Source organism: Aplidium turbinatum, chromosome 6, assembly GCF_918807975.1.
Source record: "Aplidium turbinatum chromosome 6, kaAplTurb1.1, whole genome shotgun sequence".
In the NCBI taxonomy this organism is placed as follows: Eukaryota; Metazoa; Chordata; class Ascidiacea; order Aplousobranchia; family Polyclinidae; genus Aplidium; species Aplidium turbinatum.
The window spans coordinates 28,147,756-28,170,638 of NC_137477.1; the positions used below are offsets into that span (position 1 = coordinate 28,147,756).

The 22,883-nt window shown below is 38.0% G+C and overlaps 1 protein-coding gene across 2 annotated transcripts in view; it reads left to right on the forward strand.

The window, feature by feature from the left end:
* The window catches only part of LOC145772757 (chondroitin sulfate N-acetylgalactosaminyltransferase 2-like), a 36,131-nt gene extending 13,732 nt beyond the window's left edge, over nt 1-22,399 (forward strand). Inside the window, exons 5-12 of one of the 2 annotated variants that reach the window (XM_082584636.1) lie at nt 11,092-11,273; nt 11,884-12,079; nt 12,802-12,986; nt 13,159-13,293; nt 14,388-14,561; nt 15,079-15,231; nt 20,338-20,463; nt 20,864-22,399. In XM_082584636.1, the coding sequence (XP_082440762.1) occupies nt 11,092-11,273; nt 11,884-12,079; nt 12,802-12,986; nt 13,159-13,293; nt 14,388-14,561; nt 15,079-15,231; nt 20,338-20,450 (1,138 nt within the window). In that variant the 3' untranslated portion in view covers nt 20,451-20,463; nt 20,864-22,399. Of the gene's footprint in view, nt 1-11,091; nt 11,274-11,883; nt 12,080-12,801; nt 12,987-13,158; nt 13,294-14,387; nt 14,562-15,078; nt 15,232-20,337 lie in introns of both variants that reach the window. The other variant, XM_082584635.1, reaches the window with a different exon arrangement.
* Nucleotides 22,400-22,883: the final 484 nt, after the last annotated feature.

The following is a 22,883-nucleotide window of genomic DNA, read 5'->3' on the forward strand; positions in this document are numbered from 1 at the left end:
TAATTTTGTGTGATTTTTATCTCGTGTATTTTGTAGTGGCAGTCAGTCCAAATGTAAAAAAATAACGTATCTAATTGCATAAAAATGCCGTGAAAAGAGCTCAAAATTGACTTGGGGGAATCCCCGATTTGGGGGTGATCACGTGACCCAAAAAGTTGCGGCACCCACTAAAATTGAAGTTAGATTCATCAACTACAAAAAAAAGCAAAAAAACAACGTGTAACACGTTTAGCCTAAAGATGCTCATTTTTGCCTCTAAGGGCCTGAACTATGTAGTGTATCACAGCAGAGGATAACTTTTCCAGCAACCTTTCGATTTTCATCACAACTTTGCTATTCCACCGCTGACTTTGTTATTTATTGTGCTCAATTCAAGCCAATGGAGATTCTAAATAGTTGTATATCTTTTCGCAATTTGCATCCGGCCCGCAGCTGTTAATCTGGCAGCAATCCGGCCCTCAGAGAAAAAAGTTTGGTGACCCCTGCTCTAGAACAAGGGTTTCAAACTCAAATTGCTCTGAGGACCAAATGAATACTTGTAAATTAAACCAAGGATCACAATAAACGTAATAATACAGTAAAAACCCAACAAAAAAAGGAAGAAGTATAAGAACACACCAAGAACATAAAACAGCAATATAAGAAATAGTAACTTGGGCAAAGAGATAGAAAAAACATTGTACAAACGCAAATGACTTGGGCCTTGAGAGCAAATGTGTTTGTTATGTGACAATACGAGTTTCTTGCATGTCATTAAATCGGAATGCCTGTGTTGAATGCCCTTGAATGTTGTGTATAAATTTAGTTGTTTGTGTGACGCAAACCACACATACATTGGGTATGTCAACCAGACATTTGTTGACAAGGGCCGGTGAGCACTTAAACCCAAACTTAACAACCAAAAGTGCAATTAAAGAGCACATTGCCTCTTGCATAGTGTCACAATCAATGTGTATTGCCTCGCGATGGGTTGCTTTGTGTCTTCAACGAGCGTTGTTGTTTTGATTGTAAAATTCTGGTGCGATGTGTTATTATCGGTTATGACCTGAAGTAACCTTTGATGCGAACCTCAAACTTTCTGTTGTTTTCTCGATCACCAAATATCGTTTGTCATGATGTCACAAGGATGTTTACCAATGGATCTCTGATTGCGAAATCGTTATTATGTAAGAATCTTCTACCCTACGTGACATTTTTAGACTTCTTTAAGCTTCTGCTTGTTGACATTTATTGCAACTTGACAGAACAATGTGACATTACGTAACCTTCTTGATGTTACTAGACCGAAACAACCTTCTATAAATAGTGGTGTAATTTGCGTAATGATTATTATTGAGTTGATTATGGAGTTGTATTATGATGAGTTGATTATTATTATGAGTTGGTGATGAGAGATCATTGTTGTAGTAGTAGCAGTTGGTAATAGACGCAAAGATTATTGTTGATCGAGAGTTGAAGTATTGAATACGAGTAAAGCAAAGTTGATGCTAATATAATTTCTGATTGAAATTAGAATCGTATGAGAAGCTGTGAGTGGATCACGTTAAACTCGATCAAAAGCCGCAAGCGTTGGAATCTATTGCTGTTTACTGTTACTTTGATTAATTGCTGGAAGTGGTGAACCATTCGTTGGAGTCCTTCAAGCGTTTTCATATATATCATTTCACTAATAGAACTATCCGTGAATTTAATTGACTGCTTTTCGGTTTAACCCATTAAACTACGTCATTGAACCTTTCCAAGTCTTTTTCTTGGTAAGAGATAAAAAGAAGTCGTGACATTCTGGGGGCTCGTCCGGGAATAAACCGAAAAACGGAATAAAAACCGAAGAATACTGAAAGATTTATTGAAAGAATAATAAATTAACAACAAGCTGTCAAAATGGCGGATACCGTCAAACATGAGATGATTGAAGACTTACGGAGCATTGCTGAACGAATGGGGCTGAGTGACAATGAGAAGTCTCAGTTTGTGATGGATGAGTATCACAAGATAATGGCCCAAAAAGCTCAGCGAGAAGCTGACGAAAGAGAAGATAGAAGAGCTGCTCGTGAAATAAGGAAAGCAGAACTTGAAGCTGAAGAAAAGCGAGCACAACTTGAAGCTGAAGAGAAGCGAGCACAACTTGAAGCTGAAGAAAAACGAGCACAGCGTGAAGCAGAAGAGAAGCGGGCGCAACGCGAAGCAGAAGAAAGAAGAGCGCAATATGAATTGGAAAAGTTAAGACTTGATTTTGAAAGACAAAAGCTGGATATTGGTGAGCGATCTAATTCTACTAACGATAATGCTCGAGATGTTATTGTGGCGCAAGTTAGACGTCCAGAATTGCCATCATTTGTTGAAGAAAAAGATGAGTTGGATAGTTATTTGTTAAGATTTGAAAAATATGCTACAATAGCCAAATTGGAGAAGTCGACGTGGGCTACCCAGCTAAGCATGTTATTATCGGGACAAGCTCTTGCTGTATATTCGAGACTTTCACAAGAAGATGCGATTGACTACGACAGATTGAAGTTAGCTCTGTTAAAGCGATACAATTTCAGGCCTCGAAATATCCGGCGGTCATGGCGGACATGACCTCCGGAATGACCTCGAATGTCTGCCGAAGCCGGCTCATTGGTCGGTCATAAATGACCGCCGCAAAATTCTTGACAAAAATAGAGCTAATGCAGCAAAAATATATTTTAAATTTGAATTGTAACAATTGTTTGTTTAACGCGAACAAATACGGAGCTGAAGCAATAATAGTAGGGATGTGCCGATTACAGAATTTTTGCCGATGCCGATTCTTAAATATTTGCCGATTCCGATTCTTTGGTTAAATGATTAAAGCTGCTTTTAGTTGGCGCTCTACAAGTGGTTGCGATTTTGTTACAAGTTGCTGCCTTTGAAATGTCTAAAAGCGTTCACTTTGTCGCCTGCTCTAGACAGCGTGATTTTTTACGGTAGTTCTTCGCTTCTTGCGCGCTACAAAGTGGTGATAGACACGCGTTTTATTTGTTGCGGAAATCAGTGAAAAGAGAAAAATCGCCATTGCTCACAGAGTGCAAAATAAACGTAGCTTAATGCAGTGTGCAAAATATTATCTTGTGCGGTTTGCAGTATTTTTCTCGCAGAATTCAAGAAGGTGCCTGAAACAAGAAGATAAAAAGACTAGAGTGTAAAAGAAAATGAACGCAGCGGTATTGAATATACAAAAACCTTTAAAAAAGTAACACACCAGCCTTGCATTTAAAGTGCATCAATAGGCGAAAAAAGAAAAACATCTTGTGAAGAAATTAGTATTGTTTTCGAACGCAGAGTTGCAGCCAATCTTGTTACTTAGCAAACACGTGAAGATTACCGGGTAGCTGGTTTGATTACGTTTGCGCAATCACACGATTGTTTGTTGAACGCATTAAGCGTAATAGGCCAATACTTGGAAGTTACTTCTCTCTGCTTAGTAAATTAACATTAAGCAACTTTCAGTGACTACGAATTTTACAACGATTAAACAATAATTACAAAGAACATTTCCGCTTTTTAATATTCAAAATTAAAGGCACGTAAATTAAAATGCAATATCATCAACTTTTCTCCAGTTGCTGGAGTAAGTCTGTTCCGTTGAGGCGTAAAAATATTGCCACCTGTGCTAAAAATTCGTTCGCTTTCGATCGACGATGGTGATGACGAAAGCAATTTATTTGCAATTTTGCTCAGCTCAGGAAACATAGTATTGTTTGGTTTCCACCAAATCATTTCTCTTCTTGCTGCGCTAAAAATGTCTGCATTAAGGTATATTCTACAGATCAAAGAAAACTCCCTAATTTTGCCGAATGCCGACTAGAGCTGGGACAGCATTTGGCTGTAACATAGTCCGTTTCATGGGTTGAACAAACAATCAAGTGATTATTGCGCAAACGAGGTAATCTTTTTTCACGTGTTTACTAAGTGACAAGATTAATTCACTGCAATTCAGCGTCTGAAAAGATATAACTTGCAACTTCACACGTTGTTTTCCATTGACGCCCTTTGTTTTTTTTCTAAAAGCGTTTTGAATCTTTCAGACAGTTGTTCTCATTTTCTTTGCAGTTTATACCCCCTCGCTTTTTCTCTTAACTTGCTTTTAGCGCCTCGCATACTGCAAGCTAATAACTATTACGTAATAATCCATTTCTCCTTTAACTTCTAACGGTTGTGTAATCATTCAACTTTTATATTTTATCTGGTCTGATTTTCTCTTTGAACGTTTTTCGTCATTTCAAAGAAAGAAAGTATTTTGATCTCGTGCCTACTAAACAAGAGTTTACAAAATGGCGGACAATCGTCATAATTTAGAGTTTAAGACTACCGCTCTCCGAATGCTAGTTGACGCTGATGCGGTTGTTCAAAGAAGCCGTTCTTTGATCGGTATTTCCACGCGCTCGCGCTACTTTTGATTAGGAAACTTTGATAAAGAATCGGAAAGAATCGGCAATTTTTTCCGATGCCGATTCTCCAAAAATTGCCGATACCTGCCGATTCCGATTAATCGGCACATCCTTAAATAATAGTAGGCCTACAAGCAATTGCTTTAAAGATCACATTAAAGTGGCCTGGTTAACGAGCTGATGTCAAAAGTAGCCATTTTTACATCATTTCAATGCCTTGAAATAAAGTTGTCTGAACTTTTCGGCAGGATATATTGTATTCTAATTTTAACAATGCGGATTATTGCGTTACATTGATCGTTTGTTAAAAAGAAACGTCACAAAGAAGCAAGTCTCAGCCGGGTTCCGCACGTGCTTAGGCGAATGTGGCGACCTTATTTACGCTGATTTCAATTGTGTTTATTGCGTCATTACACGACTGTCATTAACGCACTGATTTATTTGCAAGCAATCTGCTCCAGTATACTTCAGGGCCGGTTGATTAAGCCATCAACCATTGCATAGTTATTCTGTTGTAGAAAATCTTCTTCTACAAACACGACTACTGTAGTGTGATTTTGTGCAAAATCTACATGCAAAAAATATGTCCGGTTGAGATATTAAATGTCCGCTGAAAGGGCCAGTCTGGTAGGACATGCTTGACCGCCGGAAAAAAGTACAAATTTCGAGGCCTGCAATTTTACCGAGCATGGATGGATACCGTCAAAGATTCCGTGAGGCAAAGCCTGAACGACACAAAAGCCCTGGTCAATTTATTGAACGTCTAAGAAACCTTTTGATAAAATGGTTTGAACTTTCGGGGGCCGAACAATCATTGGACGGATTGGCAAACCTTATAGTTAAGGAACAATTCACAGATTCATGTTCAAAAGATCTGTCTAATGGAGAGGAGTCCAAAGACTCTAGAAGACATAGCCAGTGTGGCGGAACAGTATTTAGTTGCCCATGATGAGAAGTTGTCGACCGAAGAGACGTTGTCATTCGATAATGATGAGGAGCAAGCAAATAATTTTGAAGGAGGTGCTGTTCCAAGAGATGTACGTTGTTTTAATGTAATGGCTTAGGTCATAAGGCTGTTAACTGCTGGAGGAAGACTAACAGAAATCATCAGGAGTCGAGGAAGTGTTGCAATAGGCAAGGACACGAAGCAAAGGAATGCAAGGACAAGTCGTTTTCTCTATCCAATCAGTCTGGAAAAGATAAAGACACGGACGTTTATCGAGGTGGTTGTGCGATAATGCTTCATGAACCAGCGCTTGAGGAGGAGAGACCGGATGAAGATGTTTGCGAAAAAATAATACCTGAAGATTACCTGCCAGTAGTGAATGGAACAGTTGGAAACAAAAAGGTAAAAGTTTTACGTGATTCTGGTTCTACGGGTATAATGGTGAGGAGAGATTTGGTTAAAGAAAGTCAGTTAACGGGAAAAACTGGCATTGTGATGTCGATAGATAACACTTCAATCCAAGGACCGTTAGCGAAGATATATATCGAAACTCCGTATTGTAGTGGGACAGTGAAAGCATTATGCTTGCAAAACCCTTTAGTTGATCTTATAATCGGAAATGTTGCTTGAGATTGTTCTGCAGATAATCAGCGGCAATCTCACAATTACGAACACTACGAGCGCGAAGAACTGAGGAGAGGGAGACAGGCGACGACCATTTGAAGTTTGCTATAGATGCGGTAGACGCGGACACTTCGCCAGGGAGTGCGTTGCTGACGGCGGACATTCGGAAAACAGACGTTGCCGTGACAACCACTGCTACCGATGTGGAGAGATTGGACACATAGCCAGGAGCTGCCCTTTTGATGAAAAGGCTTGCTACAACTGTCACAGAGAAGGTCATCTGGCCAAGGACTGTCCGGAGAGGAAGTGTTTCCGATGTAAGAAGATGGGTCATCTCGCTCGCCGGTGCACTGAAGTTGTTGAGGACGTTGAAAACTTTCACAGTAAACGTAATGAATAATGATCATTGTTTTGAGAAACGCTGTCGTTGGTAGATCATGCAACGATGGACTAATGAGAACTGTTTTATTGAGTAGGCTAATTAATAAGAGATAGAAAGAAATCGTGACACATAGGTGCCGACTTTTCAAAAAACCTTGGGAGGCGAGAAAGGTGATGACAATGACATCATAACCATAACGCTATTTTACTCAATTAAAATAGTCTTTGTTTAAGCTTACTGTCTTGTTTATTCTGACACCTAGGTCGCAAACCGAATTTATTAGAACCGCTGCTTGAAACGATTCAAAGTTTTACACATGCAGTACGCCTAGTCGTAAATGTTTTGATAATGATATTGTTAGCTCATAATTGGAACAGTTGGAAAACAAGCCGATTCATTTTCTTTTCATGCGGGTGAATAACAACGATCAAGACAGTGAAGTTATCGAAATAAAACGCAAAAAGTCATGATCTCAAGCAGAGTGGAAACCTGCTGTCAGTTTTATTAGCTTCGTTTCGCTGGTTTTGCTAATTACTTACCTTCAAAGCGTTAACCACGGCGAAGTGTTTTCTCTTCTGTTTTTTATCGAAAGTCTTTATAGTCTTTTATCAAATACCGGTAGTGCAGTTTTCTCATAATTGTTGATGTACAGCAGGCCTCGAAGTTCGTTTTTGTGGACGGCGGACAAACGTGTCCGGTCTGAGCAGCTATCTCGGCGGACAAATTAAGTTTCACGGCGGACACACCAGTTTTAGCGTTGATCATCATGTTTAATCACTTTATCTTGATAATTCTTCGCCATTTGAGAACTACTGTATAGCTGCGGTTGAGAAGGCTTTTTAAAATTTCAGTGAAGTCACTCTGAAAGGCTTTCATCAGACCAACGATGTGCGCTCGAAGAGTTAAAGCGCCGTGTAGATGCTTAATACGACGCATAACTGATTAACTTCCACCGAACGAGGTCGTGTGGCTTCTTGTGTCACAATGCTCTGGGCACGAGTCGGAAAACTTCTACACTAATGCCACTATTTTCTGCTGTGCAAAGTTTCATTGGGCTTTTTTCTTTAGGTTTATTTTTGTGTGTGTTGTGAGCGAAATTTACTTTTCCGTGGGCGTTTTCTTTCTTACTGTAATACCAAAACTTAACAAATTTTGCTGCATCTTGCTGTTATAGCCTACTCGTATGATCTAATTTTGTAACCAACCTTGCGTGTTATCAATATTACTCGATCAAAGCCAGACATTGTGACGTAAGACTTGAACTAAGTTGCGCATGATTAGTGTAGACCAGTGGTTCCCAACCTTTTTGATCTTGCGGCACCCTATCAAAGAGATAAATAGTTTGCGGCACCCTGGCAAAACTGGATCAATTTTATGAGGTTTCTGTATTTCAAATAACTGTATGAAACAACACAGAATGAGTTATACAGTAGCCTATAGCGTGCGTAAATAAATGTATTTATTCAAAAGTTTGTGTGAAATTTAGGCTGGACTTCTTGCACAAAGTCCCGTAATATCTGGGGGCACATTCGGTAAAGCCACCGCATTTCTTCCTCGATATAAGTAGTGGTTCTAGTTTTTTAGTTTGTTAATACGAAAATCCACTTTCACATAGGTATGACGTGGAAAACTGCAGCAAAAGCACAGTAGCTTTTTTTCCACCGCAAGGATATTCATTTTGAATTTATATCCAGAACTCGTCAAGAGGTATCTGCTTGTACATAAACTTAAAATTTCCATCATTACGAATGCCAATTAATTCTTCTTCTTCTTTAAGATTCAAAACAATATGAGAGTCCAGAAATGGATTTCTTAGCCATGCGTAATTTTCCGTGGACAAGCTGGGAAAATACTTCTCAATTTTTTCTTCCAATGATTTTAGGTGCTGAGTTATTAATGAGACAACTTCTTTGTTTTTCATTTCAGAGAAATGTGAAAGCATGTCAAAGTTTCCATTCTCCACTTTTAAGGAACACATTTGCAGTTTTTCTCTCAGTGCTTTCGTTTTATCGGTTGAAGGAGAGTTTCATTTTTGCCCTGCATTTTGGCATTCACGTTATTTAAATGGTCGAAGATATTTACTAAATACGCTAATTTGGAGACCCAATTGTAATCGCAAAGCAATTCACAAAATTCCTTTTGCTTTTCAAGGCTGAAAAAAGAGAGCATTTCACCCTTCAACTCATATACTCGTGACAATGCTTTTCCACGCGACAACCATCTTACTTAGAACAGCAACGAGTCAAAATCTCTTTCACGCTGTTTTTCCAGGGCGAGAAAACAAACGCTTGCCGCGGATTATCTATTTACCGCCAGCGACTTCCCCACTAAGCAATTCTACAGAAAGGAGCCGGGAATAACTGCGAGACACGAAACTTAATACACGCTGAAACTTGATTAGAAATAAATAAATTCCACACTTAACGGGTTAAAGTTAATATAAAGAATGGGCCACAGTATTGCAATATCTCAATATCTCGCGGCACCCTTGAGCATTGCAATTGGCACCCCGGTTGGGAACCACTGGTGTAGACTGTACTTCTACAGTGTAGAAGTACCGGTATTCCCATCGATTCTTTGAAGCAACGTAAAAATCGAAAGTTTTCCATGAATGGAAGCTAGGAGACACAGTATTCACATTTTCTAGATGCGCGGGAAATTATATTCTTGCAACAATTGCTCGTGCTATGCAATGACGATTTGTATCGGTAGTTCCTGTGTTATTTCTCGGCGGACAAATATGACCGATCTAGAGGGTACTTCCCGCGGACATCACATGCTGTGACGGCGGACATGTCCGCCGTGAATTTCGAGGCCTGCAGTTATAGTGTGAAAATATATATATATACATCAATACAGTGCTTATTGAAGCAAAACACGGATGACAGTTTTGAAAAATGCATTTTTTCTTTAAGCTGTATTCACGTAATTGTTCGTTGTGTCATAGTTTCAACTCGATAAAGTTCGCTAAAGTCGATTTCATGTTTGAAGTCACAGAAAATCTAACGGACGTTGGGATAACTCGTAAAATGAGAATAAACATTCAACCTCGCATTCGCTTTTTCGCTAGCCTACCACTTTATTTTGTATGTTATTCGCTCTGAGGATGCGCATTGCCATGGTGCGCGAAACGTCAGTGAAGCAATAAACCAACCTGTTTATTGTTGCTTTCACTTTCCTCAGATGAACGTTGCAACTTGCAACTAGTGCTAGAAACGATAATTGTCCTGATGAACACCCAAACTTTTTAGTATTCAGGAACTATTTATTTAAGGAAATTATAATAGAGATTATTTAGGGGAGTGCTCAACTAAGTTAAAACCTTAAACCTATCTTGCGTCTTTTTATTTAAGCAGCATTGTAGTAAGCGTCAGATCGAGTTAACTTGATTAGTCGTTATGCATTAGTCACCACCGCAGATGGTGTGTGTTAACTAGGTTACTCGTTACGCATGAGTCATCTCCAGGGTCAACAAGCTAATTCAGTTTTACCTCATTGTGAAAAAGATAGTCTGCAACATAAACCGTTTCATTTCCATAGGTATGGGAAGTTAAACATGGAAACCGCCTGACTAAATGATTCCTACAATTTCACAATTTCTCTAAATAAACAGAAGCCGTTGTGGATGTTCTAGAACAGCGTGGTTCAACTTCTTTTCAACGCTGGCCAAAAACTTATTTTTTTTATCTTGCGGGCCAATGTTTTTAAATAGCGATTGATTGGCTTATTGCTGGCAAATTATACATAGCCTATGGCATTATAGTTATTAGCCTACTCTCTAAAACCTCTACAGCTTGTTTCACCCTAAAAGCGGGATCATCTTTAACTTAATCAACTTTAGATTTTAATTTTAGACAGTAACGTTGGTATCCACGAGAATCGGAGTTGTGGCCATGCGAACGCAAGCGTAAAGAGCCTCATTTCCAAGTTGATTTCGATTTTTGGTTTTAATATCGTTCATTATCGAAAACGTACATTCGCAAATGTATGTACTTCCAAATATCAAGTGGCCTGCAGGTTCAGAACAGCATCTTTTAAAAGAGGAAACTTCTCCTTTGACGCTAACTTCCAAAAGCTTGCAGATTTTTCCGTTTTCTTTGACAGAAAAAACGGATCGTTTTGAAGTTTACATAATTGGAGTTAAAGCTTTGGGGGCTGTGTACTAACTCTCACGCCCATGGGAAAATTTTTTAAACAAAGTGGTATTGTTATGCATTACAAAAAGGATCATTCACAAAGTTTTTTTGTCAATTACAATAACAAAGAAACAAGACTTGAAGTGATATTGCTAGATTAAAGCAAAGCTGACAATCAGTTCGAGGGCCAAATATACGGAGCTCGCGGGCCAAGTTTGGCCCGCGAGCCTGCAATTGGACCACGCTGTTCTAGAACATCGGTACGGTACTAAATCGATCATCTCCGAAAAAGGTTATCTGCAAATATGGATATCTCTAAATCGGTAGCACCGAATTGTCGCAGACCATTGCAAGCATTGTGTCTATCCATCAAGGGGTCACATGAAATTTATATTCTAAAGTAGGTACCGAGATTGTAAATACTTTGTGGATATTTTTTTTTAAAAGGACTGATCTAATAGTTCTGAAGATGAAAGGTCTCTCTATAGCTTTCTTTAAATTAATCCAGGTGTTCTTAAACTTGGGTGTAATTTTTGAATTCGTAAAGTTTTTTTTGTAATATTGTACAAATGTTCATTTATATTGATTTAATAGGAAAAAGATCTTTCAAAGTGGTATGGATACGCAATTCCCACAAGAACTTATTCGTAATTACAAAGATCTGTCTAAAGAATTAGCTTCAGTAATATCGTTTGGCATAGCATCACTGAATAATGGGTCAATGAAAATGAAAGTTCTTCCCACTTATCAATTCACCGAAGCTGATTTCTTGCACGGTAGGATGAAAAGCCAGTGTGTAGTGTATAATACTGTGTATTATCTTAACATGACAGGTTTCTTTTGCTTGCATGCAAACCAGGTCGTTGGTTACCGTGTGATTACAAAAAATTGTTTGAGTTACGTGATGTGGTTGCATTTGTGGTGTTTGAGCATTTATTTGGAAACTAACATAATTTTATTACAATATTAGTAATGATGGTGTCTTTAATAGCGTTGTACCACTTGCAGATATGCGTTGCTTTCAGCCCTTTACAAAGCAGACAATGCAAGCGCTGGCGAGTGCATTGTTACTCTGAATATTTTCTTTTCTCTGCTGAATGCCAACCAGGAATAAGATCCAAAAAACTCTTCATGTCCAAAAACTTTTGGCTTGTGCTGATAGGGTATCGAACCCAAGTCTACCAATTCAGAGATGGACACTTTATTAATGTCACATCTTTATTTCTATGCATGAAATTGTTTACATTTTGGTGTTTTTTGGTTGTTTATTAGGTTTTGGGTGTAGAGGTGGATGTAAATTCTAATTTTGTATTTTTTTCTTACCCAACAATAAACTTCACAGTATATTGCTTAAATCGAATTGGGACTACTATTGTTTCGTTACAGGTTTGTTTCGAATCGAAATGGGAGTTGGAATCCACTATGAGCTTGTATACAAGTCGCACGTCAAAAAACCAAAGCTGTTTAGATCAACCTTATTTCGACCATTTGCTCCAGTTTATTCAATACAAACTTCCTTTTCTGAGGAAGCTGAGATTATTTATTTTATTGTTCCTCTGTATGAGCGGCTAGATAAATTCAAGTAATATTTTTTTTTGCTAACATGCTTTGTTGCTTGCTTCTAACATGCTTTGTTGCTTGCTACTAACATGCTTTTAGATGTATTCAGATCTTATTCATCTAGATTTCGGACCACTTTGTTTTGTGATAAAATGTCGGTTGAGTGTGGTGTCTGCATTATTGGAAGCAAAAAGTTAATCAATTGCAGCACTTTGTTCGAAATGCGGCATCTACCTTACTCAGAGTGCACGTTTAGAATGAGTCTTTGATGAAGGCAGACTGAATACAGTACTGAATTTTATTAAACAGAATTTTATTACACAGCGCAATGCTGAATAATTGTTACTACTTGACACTCAACCAGATTTTAAGTCAATAAAGACTTTTAAAAGTAAAATTGCTACTATAAAACTGCTTAATCAACCTCAATGTATTCCTTTGGTAAGCGCCAAGCAAGAGTAAGATTTTGTAGAAGTTCCAAATGTGTTTGGTGTGATCCGACAGGGTATCAAGCCCAAATCTATTGATTTATGACGAGTATTCTAACGTCAGTTGCTATGAGAGGCTTGATTGTTGTCAGCGACTAGCATTGCAGTATTTAAACTTCATGTTTAAAATAGCTTATGATGAAGAGATTGCGTTCAAGTTCAATTGATAGATCAAATATCAAACTAAAGCCAGAGTACGGCATTACACAGTTACAAGGCTTGGCAGGCTTTGTGATTTGGTAACCTTTTTTTTCAGAGTTTTTATTGAGGTTTTTAAGAAAGTTGCTGTTCCCGACAAGAACGTTCATCTCACTGTGGTATACTATGGTTCCAGCGACTTAACTGAAGTTGAAAAGACTCTTGAATTGCTACACAGTTCTACCGGATTTGGAAATTATAAATTGGTCAAAATTGTAAATGAACCGTTTGCAAGAGGCAGAGGTAATTGTGAATCGCCTTTTTTCGATGTCGTTTTGTTTTTTAACTCCGGTATTTTTTGTGAAATTCTGCAATATATTTTAACTACAACACCTAGGCTGCTATGTATGTAGGCTAAGCCTAATGTGTGTCGTCATTTTTCAATAATTTGTTCATTCTGGGTATACCAACGTAGCACGTGACCACGGCGCCAAGTCAATTGACCATGACGGCAACAAAAGTCGCTACGACCCCCTCATGTTCTTCTGTGACGTCGACATGGCTTTCACTCCAGCATTTCTGAACCAATGTCGTGTCCATGCTACAGCAGGTACAGGGTAATATGGAATATGTTTGAAAATGATTTTGTTGGCATAAAAACCAATTACATAACCCGTAAGAAATGCAATTCCCCGTAAGGTATTGCTGGGAAATTAGAAAGCTGTTTCATCGATAGTAATTATGTTTAAAATAAGATCTTGTAAATTGTCACTATGCTCAAATAGTCTTTATCTTAAGCACTTTATGATCTTTTTCTGTTGGATCTATAATCTATATGTGTGCGTGTGCCTGTTGAACAATGATTTAGATCACATCTGGGGGAAAAACAGGAAAGACAACATTTGTAACTTTTTTTAAGAACGTCACCAACTATCAGGGATATTATCTAAAGAAGGGAATACGAAGGCTCACAGCGATTGCCTTATTCTCACATCACTAGAAGAGCGGTAGTTGGTACCGCGTTTAATATGCGGTTCTTTTTAAAATTGCAGAAAGTTTTGTTGTGCAGATGATACAGTCAGCTATAGAAGACAGTTAGCAAATATTACGTAGAGCATATTTGAAGAATACTTGTTTGGAAAGACAGTTGAAAGGTTACCAGTAAAGTGTTTTTTTTAAACAGAACCTTTGCAGTAGGCTAGGTGTAAAGCAAGTATGCGGGTAGTTGAATTAACATGTAACTATGAGCATGCAATGAATATCCAGGCTTGATTTGATACTAATAGCGTAATGCAAGTTATCATAACAAGTTCCTTGCATAAATCCTTGTTGTCAATTATCATTTTATGACAAACAGAGACTATTATTTACGATAAACAGAAGCCCTTCTTTTGTCAGACGTAATAACAGCCTTCGTATCCCCTTTGGATATCCCTAGTTTCTATTCACGCTTTCTTGATGGGTGTTGACTATTGTACCAACGGCCTTTGCGTTGTCGATCAGTCTCTATCAGCATTCTGACACAAATGGATTGAAGCAACAGAATGTACATTCTAAAAATTTATTGTTTGTAGACTGGGATGGTCTTGTAATCTGAGTACAGTTATGGTTGCTGATGAATTATTGCATGTCGTGTGAAAGAACGATGAAATCCTTGACTGTGTGTTTAATTTTTGATTGTCGGAGCTGTAACTATTTTTTCAGGAAAATCTGTTTTTTACCCAATCGTATTCAGCCTTTACAATCCAGAGGTAGTGTATGGAAAATCACTTAAACCGCCACAACAGAAGCAGCTGCAACATTCCATCAAGAATGGATTTTGGAGAAGTTTTGGCTATGGAATGTCTTGCCAGTACCTTTCGGATTATAAAAGTATAGGTAGCAATGGTTGAAACATTTGTTTATTTTTTGTCTTTTTTGTCGTTTTATTGTTGTACATTGTTTTGCTTTCTTTTTTCGGTACCCATAGCAATATAAAGGTCGCCATGGGGCTGCTTTGTAAAATGAGAGCCCTATCTTTTCATGCCCCGATGCTTGCTATTGTGACCACCATTGCTGTGTTTGCAATCACTTCATACATTAATCACTTCATACATTAATCACTTCATACATTAATCACTTCATACATTAATCACTTCAAGCAACCAACAATATGTAAATGTTTAAAAGGTTTCAATAATTAACTTTTTTCTAAAAAGTGATTCAAGGTAGTAAAGTAACATCTCTTTGAAAAATAGCTTTTGTAACGAGCAAGTTCTATAAAATTTAAAGTTTAAAAATGGATAATAAGACTAATATGTTAATTAACATATCCAAAAATGTAGTAATCTGGAAACTAAAATAAATTTAAACGAAAATTCTCACTTAATAAACTGCATCACTGCATCTGTGACAGGTGGGTTTGACCTCAGCATCACCGGATGGGGTTCTGAAGATGTGAGACTTGTTCAAAAATTTGTTGAAAGCAACGTCAGTGTTGTGCGTACGCCAGTGGATTCGCTTTTTCATCGCTGGCACGAAAAGATTTGTAACAAATCATTACCTGCTGGTACGTATGTTTTATGCAAAGCCAAATCTAATTATCCATACTAAAAAATACGCTATTTTTTTGCATTCCGTATCTATTTTTTTGTAGACCATTGTTTAATGTAAATTGTAAAATGTGTCATTTATTTTATGTTCACTCAGTAGCAGATCTTGAAAAAAAACAGTAGAGCACCGGACTTTGAAATTTAGCAACAATTATTGGTAAATGAACAGCGAAAAGTTTGAGGCGCGACAAAGTAACTAGTTTACCATAGCCTGTTTGTGGCGCTTGCTACCAGAAAATCTTGACAGATCTCACCTTCTTTTGGTGGCTGTGTGTTTTGTGGCCCAATAATGGTTTATTAGCTTAAATTTAGCAAATTAAACTAGATTTCTATAAAAGTTGGAGTTATAGATTTGTTTCAAAATTGAAGTTAAGATCAAAATGTTTGATTTTTTGACAGTGTTTTTTTATAGTTTTGTGGCCTATATTCGACAGTCCGTCCGAGTTGTCCTTCCATAGTAAACACTATACAAGACACATTTTACCTCATACTTCTACAGTATATACAGTTATACACACTGGAATAAATTAATGTTATTGTCAGTGGCGCCGCCAGACCTTCAACATTGGGGGGGCAAAATATTGACAGTGCAAGACAGTAGCATAGTCAAAAATTTTGAAAGGGGGGGTGTTGACAGCCGGCGGGCGAAGCCCGATGGCGTGTTCGCCGAAGGCGACACTTAGCGGCGGGGGGTCTGGGGGGCCTCCCCCAGAAAATTTTGAAAAATTACTTTCAGTTTGGTGCATTCTGAGAGCATTTTCAACAAAATTGTGGGTATGAATATTTCTGTAAAATGGTGCTGTCCGGTGGCAGAGCAAAAGGATAAGATCATGTTTTCTTCGGCATTTTTTGAAAATAAAGCTGTCTCTATGTTTTCTTGTTGCTAATTCCAGACTGAGATATTTAAATGTTTGGTATTGGCAAAACTTGCTCTTTTAATGCATTTTCGTTTAAAATTAGGCAAACTTTGTTTTAGAAACATAGGTTGATTGCTTTTTTTTGCGAGATTATTACAGTTTTATTATTTATCAATTTTCTCTTTGGTTGATTCAAAAAACGATCTTATTCCGGAAAGTCACTAACTTTTATGCTCTGAAGTCAACCCAAAGTTTAGAAAATGTAACGTCATAGAGGTCATACATCTTGATGAGTGTCAAACAAAAAGCTTTGAGACAATGAAGTTACTTTAGGCTATTTCTGATATATTCAAGTTTTGTATAACGAATAGCTGTTTAGATGTTAATCTAGATCGAACAAGCGATGTCAGCAGTTGCAGATGGCTTGCATCCTTGCACAGTTTGACGAGAAACTACATCATTGGCTACAACTTTTCTTGTAAACAATGTATTAACATCCGTAAATTCAATTTGAAAGATTGAAACCCCCGAACCCCCCTCCCTTGGCTACGCCACTGGTGCAAGACATGCAAGACAGTGGTATATTATTTAATTTCTCTTGTTTTCTCCAGGGCTGGAAAAAATGTTTAGCTTCCCGGGAATCTGTTTTTTAGAGAAAAATTTTCCCGCGGCTTACAATCACGACAATGAGAACCTTATATTTTACTGATCTCCGGAGCTGACGTAAACCTTAAAAGTCATGTTGACATATTCTTGATGCCCCCCTTATCGAAAATTGTTCTTTGTAATACCGCTTTGAAGGAGGATTACGACTATGAACAAAAGAATGAATTTTAAACTTCATTTTGAATTGAAAAGACATGACGTAATGTTTTCCAACCTTAGTTATATATTTTTTCATTACGTAACGTCTTGTAAGAATAAATTGAAAATCAGTATGATCACTCAAAATGAAAGCAATGGGACTACGAATCCTCACTAAACCAATCGATCAATGGTCTTGTTGCACTGAAGATGACAACCTTATATTCCACTGATCCCCGGAGCTGACGTAAACCAGGCATAGATCTGTTGACTCAATGCAAACCCTTTGAAGGTTGGGGGGGGGACTGTCAATTTAACTTTTTTGTGTCAACAGTTGTATCTCTAAAACCACTGAGGCTGCGACTACGAGATTTCTTGACTTTTCCTAACTTTTATTCACCTCTATTGAGCTGAAATTTTGAGCGAATAAAGGTTATAAATTGAAGATATAAGGCATTTCTCAGCACATCCTCTGAAATATTTCATATTCTATTGTGAAACATTTTCCCACCAGCTGGATGAAAGTAGCCTAACTAATTTGGCCCATGTCTCGTTAATCCTAACTGTTTCACAGCGTGAAGGGCATTGGCTGTATGTAAAATAATGTAAAAAAATTAATCACAACATTACTATGCACGTTCTTCATTACTCTACCAAAAAATAATGTCTAAACTCACGCTACAAATTACACTCATAAGTGACCTCAACATTTCAACGTATGTGAGCAGTTCTAAAATTCACATAGTTTTAATTTTCGGATATGCTCAGCGTGAATAATTTTACAAAGTGACTCCCAAATTTTGAAACCGTGCCAAAATAACATAGATATCACTCCTAAAGCATAAGAAGAATTGACAGCCCCTCCTCCCCAAACTGAGCAAGACTCCAGGAGCCCAACCTTCTAAGGGTTAAAAGTCATGTCGACTTATTCTTCATGCCCCCCTTATCGAAAATTGTTCTTTGTAGTACCGCTTTGAAGGTGGATTACGAGTTACGACTATGAAAAAAAGAATAAATTTTAAACTTCATATTTGTATTGAAAATACATGACGTAATGTCTTCCAACCTTATCACATTTTTTTCATTACGTAATATTTACCACCACCAAACCACTTTTGACGATCGAATTTGTTAATTTATTATTCGGTAAAATGTTTAGATGATGTCACGTCATTACGCTGATTTGAGATATAATTTCATTCATGACGTCGTATGGATGAAAAACTTTTACAAGTTTTATACTCTGCTGAGATTAAAGAAGAAACATAAATGATAAATATTGGAGAAATTGAGTCTCCTGTACAACTTAAGAATCGAACAACTCAAAACTGCTGAAACAAAACGTTTTGTTTAAGTGAAAGAATCACTGCAAGCAACCAATGCCAAAATGCGCGCGGAAGAAGTCATGGGAGTGTGAGGTATCAAAATTTGAACAGGTTGTTATTTTTCTACATCAATGTGACGTTAGTTAAAACTTTAAAAAGTCTATATCTTTGCTTCTGTAGAAAATCTTTTAATCTACTGTACAATTTAGTCATCAAGGTTTTGCATACTTTTTTTTAAAGAGAGAGCTTTTACCCCCCCCCCCCCCCCCCCTTGCAACTTGAGTTGACTTACTTGAGGTTGGGATCCAAATAATAAAATAAAATATTAATAATGTATTAATAAAAAAAAAATTAAAAAAGATGATGCCCAAAACATTGGGGGGGCAGCTGCCCCGCCTGCCCCCCCCCTGCCGGCGCCACTGGTTATTGTTAACTAGTTGAGGAAGCAATGTGTTAAGTTTGAAGTAATGCATTATTTTTCATTACATAAGTTTCTCATAAATTTACTGTTGAAAACACAGTTGGTTAATAAAGTGATTGAGCGAGCGAAGCCAAATATGGAAACAATTGTTTTTTTTTCGGTTTTGGACGGGCACGTTACTAAGTGCCCCTGGATCTACTACTGCGCACACCTACACAAACTTTGTAGATATACCTTATAATCAGTGCCGGATTATGAGTATTGTGGGCCTATTTTTACGTGCTTAAAAGCTTCTAGGACCTATTTTGGCTTGCAATGGAAGTATTAAACTTATTTCAACTAAACCTCTAGCAAGTTATTTGTGCGCTTTTGTGTTAATGGCCGCAGGTTTGGTAATTTTAGGCCTCTAAGCTCCCGGCGGCCATGGCCACCAAGAAGTCATTAAATTGCCTCCGAAACTACTACGCCGGTAGGTCATGTTTGGTCGCCAGCTTCCGCAAGCCAACATTTCTCCACTCCGTTGATATTTGAAACTTTTTCCACTCGCATTCGTATTTCAAACTTTTTTGTCCACTCGTATTTGGACGTGAAACTGTTTTCTCTTCAAGCAAAAGTCTCTGATACCGTGATACGCCATCCAGAAATATTGCTGATAAAAGTTTCGCAAGAAGTCTACGCGTCAACCTGTAAAAACTCGATGACTAATTCTACTCCTAGTTGGGAAGTAATGCATTTAAATCAAGGCATAGGAGTCGTACGTGTTTTGGCGTGTCCGGAGTCTGCCAGTTATAGATCGAGGAGTGGGAGTCGTATATTTTTTTGCCCGATTCTACAGCCCTGTTTTAAATACAACTGCAAATATGTTTCAAGGCCTTGGTTACGTTGTTTTTATCCGAGCGAACGCAAAACGTGATATTAATTAACGGATTTTTAAAAACACAAATTTTCAACAATTTTTTTATGTTGGCTGCCGGGCGCGAGAATTTGGCCGCCGAAAAGGAGCTCTGATAGGCCTTGCTTGGTCGCCGAAAAAATAAAGGAGCTTGGAGGCCTGTAATTGGTTCCAATCTCAGCTTAACATCTACAGAAGACAATGCACTGCTGTCTTGAAGAAACAGTAACCCTTCGTGGCACTGACTGTTAGTGTTTAGTTAGTGGATTCGAACAAGCAGTTAGTTTTCACAAAGCATTAAGCTAGTAGGCTACTATAGATGCTGCAGAGAATTAAGTCATTAAATCAGTACAAGTACAAGATTGATACATCGAATTACAAGTCACTTGCATAGGCTACATAAAAATTACATTCTATAAAAATTTCAAGACGGTGACCTTTCTCGCTTTTTCAGTTGGAAAGTCGTCAACCTTTTTTCCATGAGTAACTTTCTTATTTATGGTTGGCCGAATTTTTGTTAGCCTAAAGCTTCATCTTTATGGATAATCCGGCACTGATTATAATAAAAAGTTGGTAGCTTAGAGAAACTTTGCAATTGACAGTGACACACAAGGTAAGTTAGTAACAAGCATCTACAGCACAACATTTTTTGCAAATCAGTACGGTATTCTTATATTCGTTTACCATTTGTGCTTGTTTGCGGTTGCGGAAATCCAGGGATAGCGTACTGTGCATTCGTATCACTTAATCATTGTAATTTTTAGAACAATACTCAAGTTGTTTGAGCTCACGAGCTTTGACGGAAGGTTCTTCTCTCGATCTTGGTTTAAAGTATTTCGAGCTGAAGGAAAAACTTAAATCTCTTCAAAATAATTGACAACAAGTTTACAGTGGGTTCAACTTTAAGTCTTTGAAACTGTGTTTATTGCATTGTATTTTTTTTACTTTCTTTGATTGATAAACCATAATAAGCGAATGTTTTCTGAAAGTTGGTTCATCAATCAAAAGCTTCATGTGATGAATCGCAATGATGGCATCTCTTTTCCTACTATCTACAAAAAATTATTGTAATTGCTTATTTTACGTTGTTTAAATTGGTTTCATGCTGATTGTAAACTGTGCAGTAGTGCGTACACAATTCGTTCATCATGACTTATACCGTTCACTCTCATCTCTGCTATTATTTAAGTTTCTTGTTGATCGTTAACATTTATACCCCTTTTTTTCTAGCTCAGAGTTTGCGCGCGATAATTTTTGTCAAAATGTTGATTTATCATTTGGCATGTTTAGTTGATTTCAGCAACATGGTCCTGTGTTTTGCCATGCTAGACAGATGGTCACTACCTGGTCAAGCTCCCTGAAGAAGTCAGTCGTGTGTGATTGACGAAGCGTCGGAATAAAAGCAGATTGTCACTTTATACATCTTGTGATACTGTAGTTTAGCTTAATTTGCACCAGTAGAACGCATCATGTTATTTAACTCATCCATTAATCGCCACTAAAAAGTAGTCCACTACTTGCAAGTTGAAACAAGCCGAAACTTTGTTTAATTCGAAAATTCGTTCAAAGTAATATCATCAAATCAAAATGCTATTGAGTAATGGGACTAATAGTCCAGTTTTAATGGGGAAATGTCCCCATTACCGAGGGTAACCGGATCCATCTTCGCGTACCACAATTGTCTTCACACCCTGCCTCCACATGGATGTGTCTAAAAAAGCGTCCTTGTCAAGCCGACCTTGCTGCTTTCCACAACTTGTCTTTTTCACGTCTTCTTGGATCTGTTTTCCTACGTCCCTCCACTTGCAACTTCAGCGCTCTTCTCAAAATATCATTTTCACCCCTTCTCAAAACATGCCCATACCACCTCACTCCATTCGCCTTCGCCAACTTACCAACATTCTCATTCAACCCAAGCAAGTCCATAAGTTCTTCGATGTTCCTACGATATTCCTTTTGTCCACCAGCTTTACACCACACATTGCCCTCACCACCGCTTTCTCAGTTCTTAAAATCTCCAATTCGTTTTTCCGTAAGCTCTATGCCTCACTTTCGTACAGCATTGCAGATCTCACGCAACTAGTACAACTTGTTTCTCTTCAACGGAAATTTTCTACCACATAACAACTCTCGACACTTCCTGAATTTCACCCAACCAAACCTTACTCTTGCAGTCACTGCCGCTTCACAACTACCACTGGCATTCAACCTATCTCCTACAGTACATAGCAAAAGGCATTCACCGATTCAACGTCGTCGTTCTGTTTTTCAACAGGACCAACCTTTCTTCAATGTTTTTACATCTTTCACATTCAAACCAATCTCCGGATCTGCTTGTTACTCTCTTCATATTTGCCCATCTCCCATGCACCCACTTTCCTGCATTTCGTACACATAACTGAATTTGCCATCACCCTTCTTCCGCATTATTCTATGCATACTCGTTTAAAGAAAGATGTTTGAAGTTTCTCATTGAAGCAAAATGGAGAGAGTGGGATAGTCGTTCAAAGTTTGAGAATGGAGAGTGGAGTAGGCCTAATGGAGAATGGAGTTTAAAATGGAGAGAGAGTGATTCTGAAACAAACTTACCCCAGTGCCGCGGGAAAAACCGCAAAACTGGCAATTCTGCCAAGCTGTCCAGCTTTATAAAAGTTTTTCTTTGTTTTGTAATTACCGTAATTCTTCTGCGTTTTTTTAAATTAGTCTGTGTTCAAGCATGCAATGTCTCGTTCTAAGATTCTAACTGCAGTGTTTTATTACATTTTAGTCAGCGTTTTCAGTGCACTTAAATTTAGACTTAGGCTAATACATTGTGCTGCCGTTCCAATAAAATTCTTCATTTATCGGTTTGCAATAGCTTGGCAGCTAAGACATATGACTCTGTAGACTATAAGGCAAACACACAACAGCAACCATTCAGGAGTAGTCGCTGTCCAAAAGTTACCAGGGTTGCCAAATCATTTACTGCAGGAGTGCAGGTTGCTTGTCAATTTCTATAGATTACAGTACCGTAGGCGTGTTTGTAATCTACAGCAGATGAGGTTGATTAACCAATCAGAAGGCAAGATTTAAATCAGCTGATTGCGGTTATGCGACTCGTGCACCTAAGTAAATCTTGAATGAACAGTTGCCAGCATAGCCTAGAGCAGTGATTCTCAACCTTTTTTGGCCCATGAACTATATTTTTAAATAAAATATCTGATCGACCAATTTACTATGTTGACGACTCATGAACGTCACTAGTCGAAACTGTATTGCACATTGGTCAGAAAACTCAAGGGCGTGTTCGATCTTAGTCCTTAATAAAATA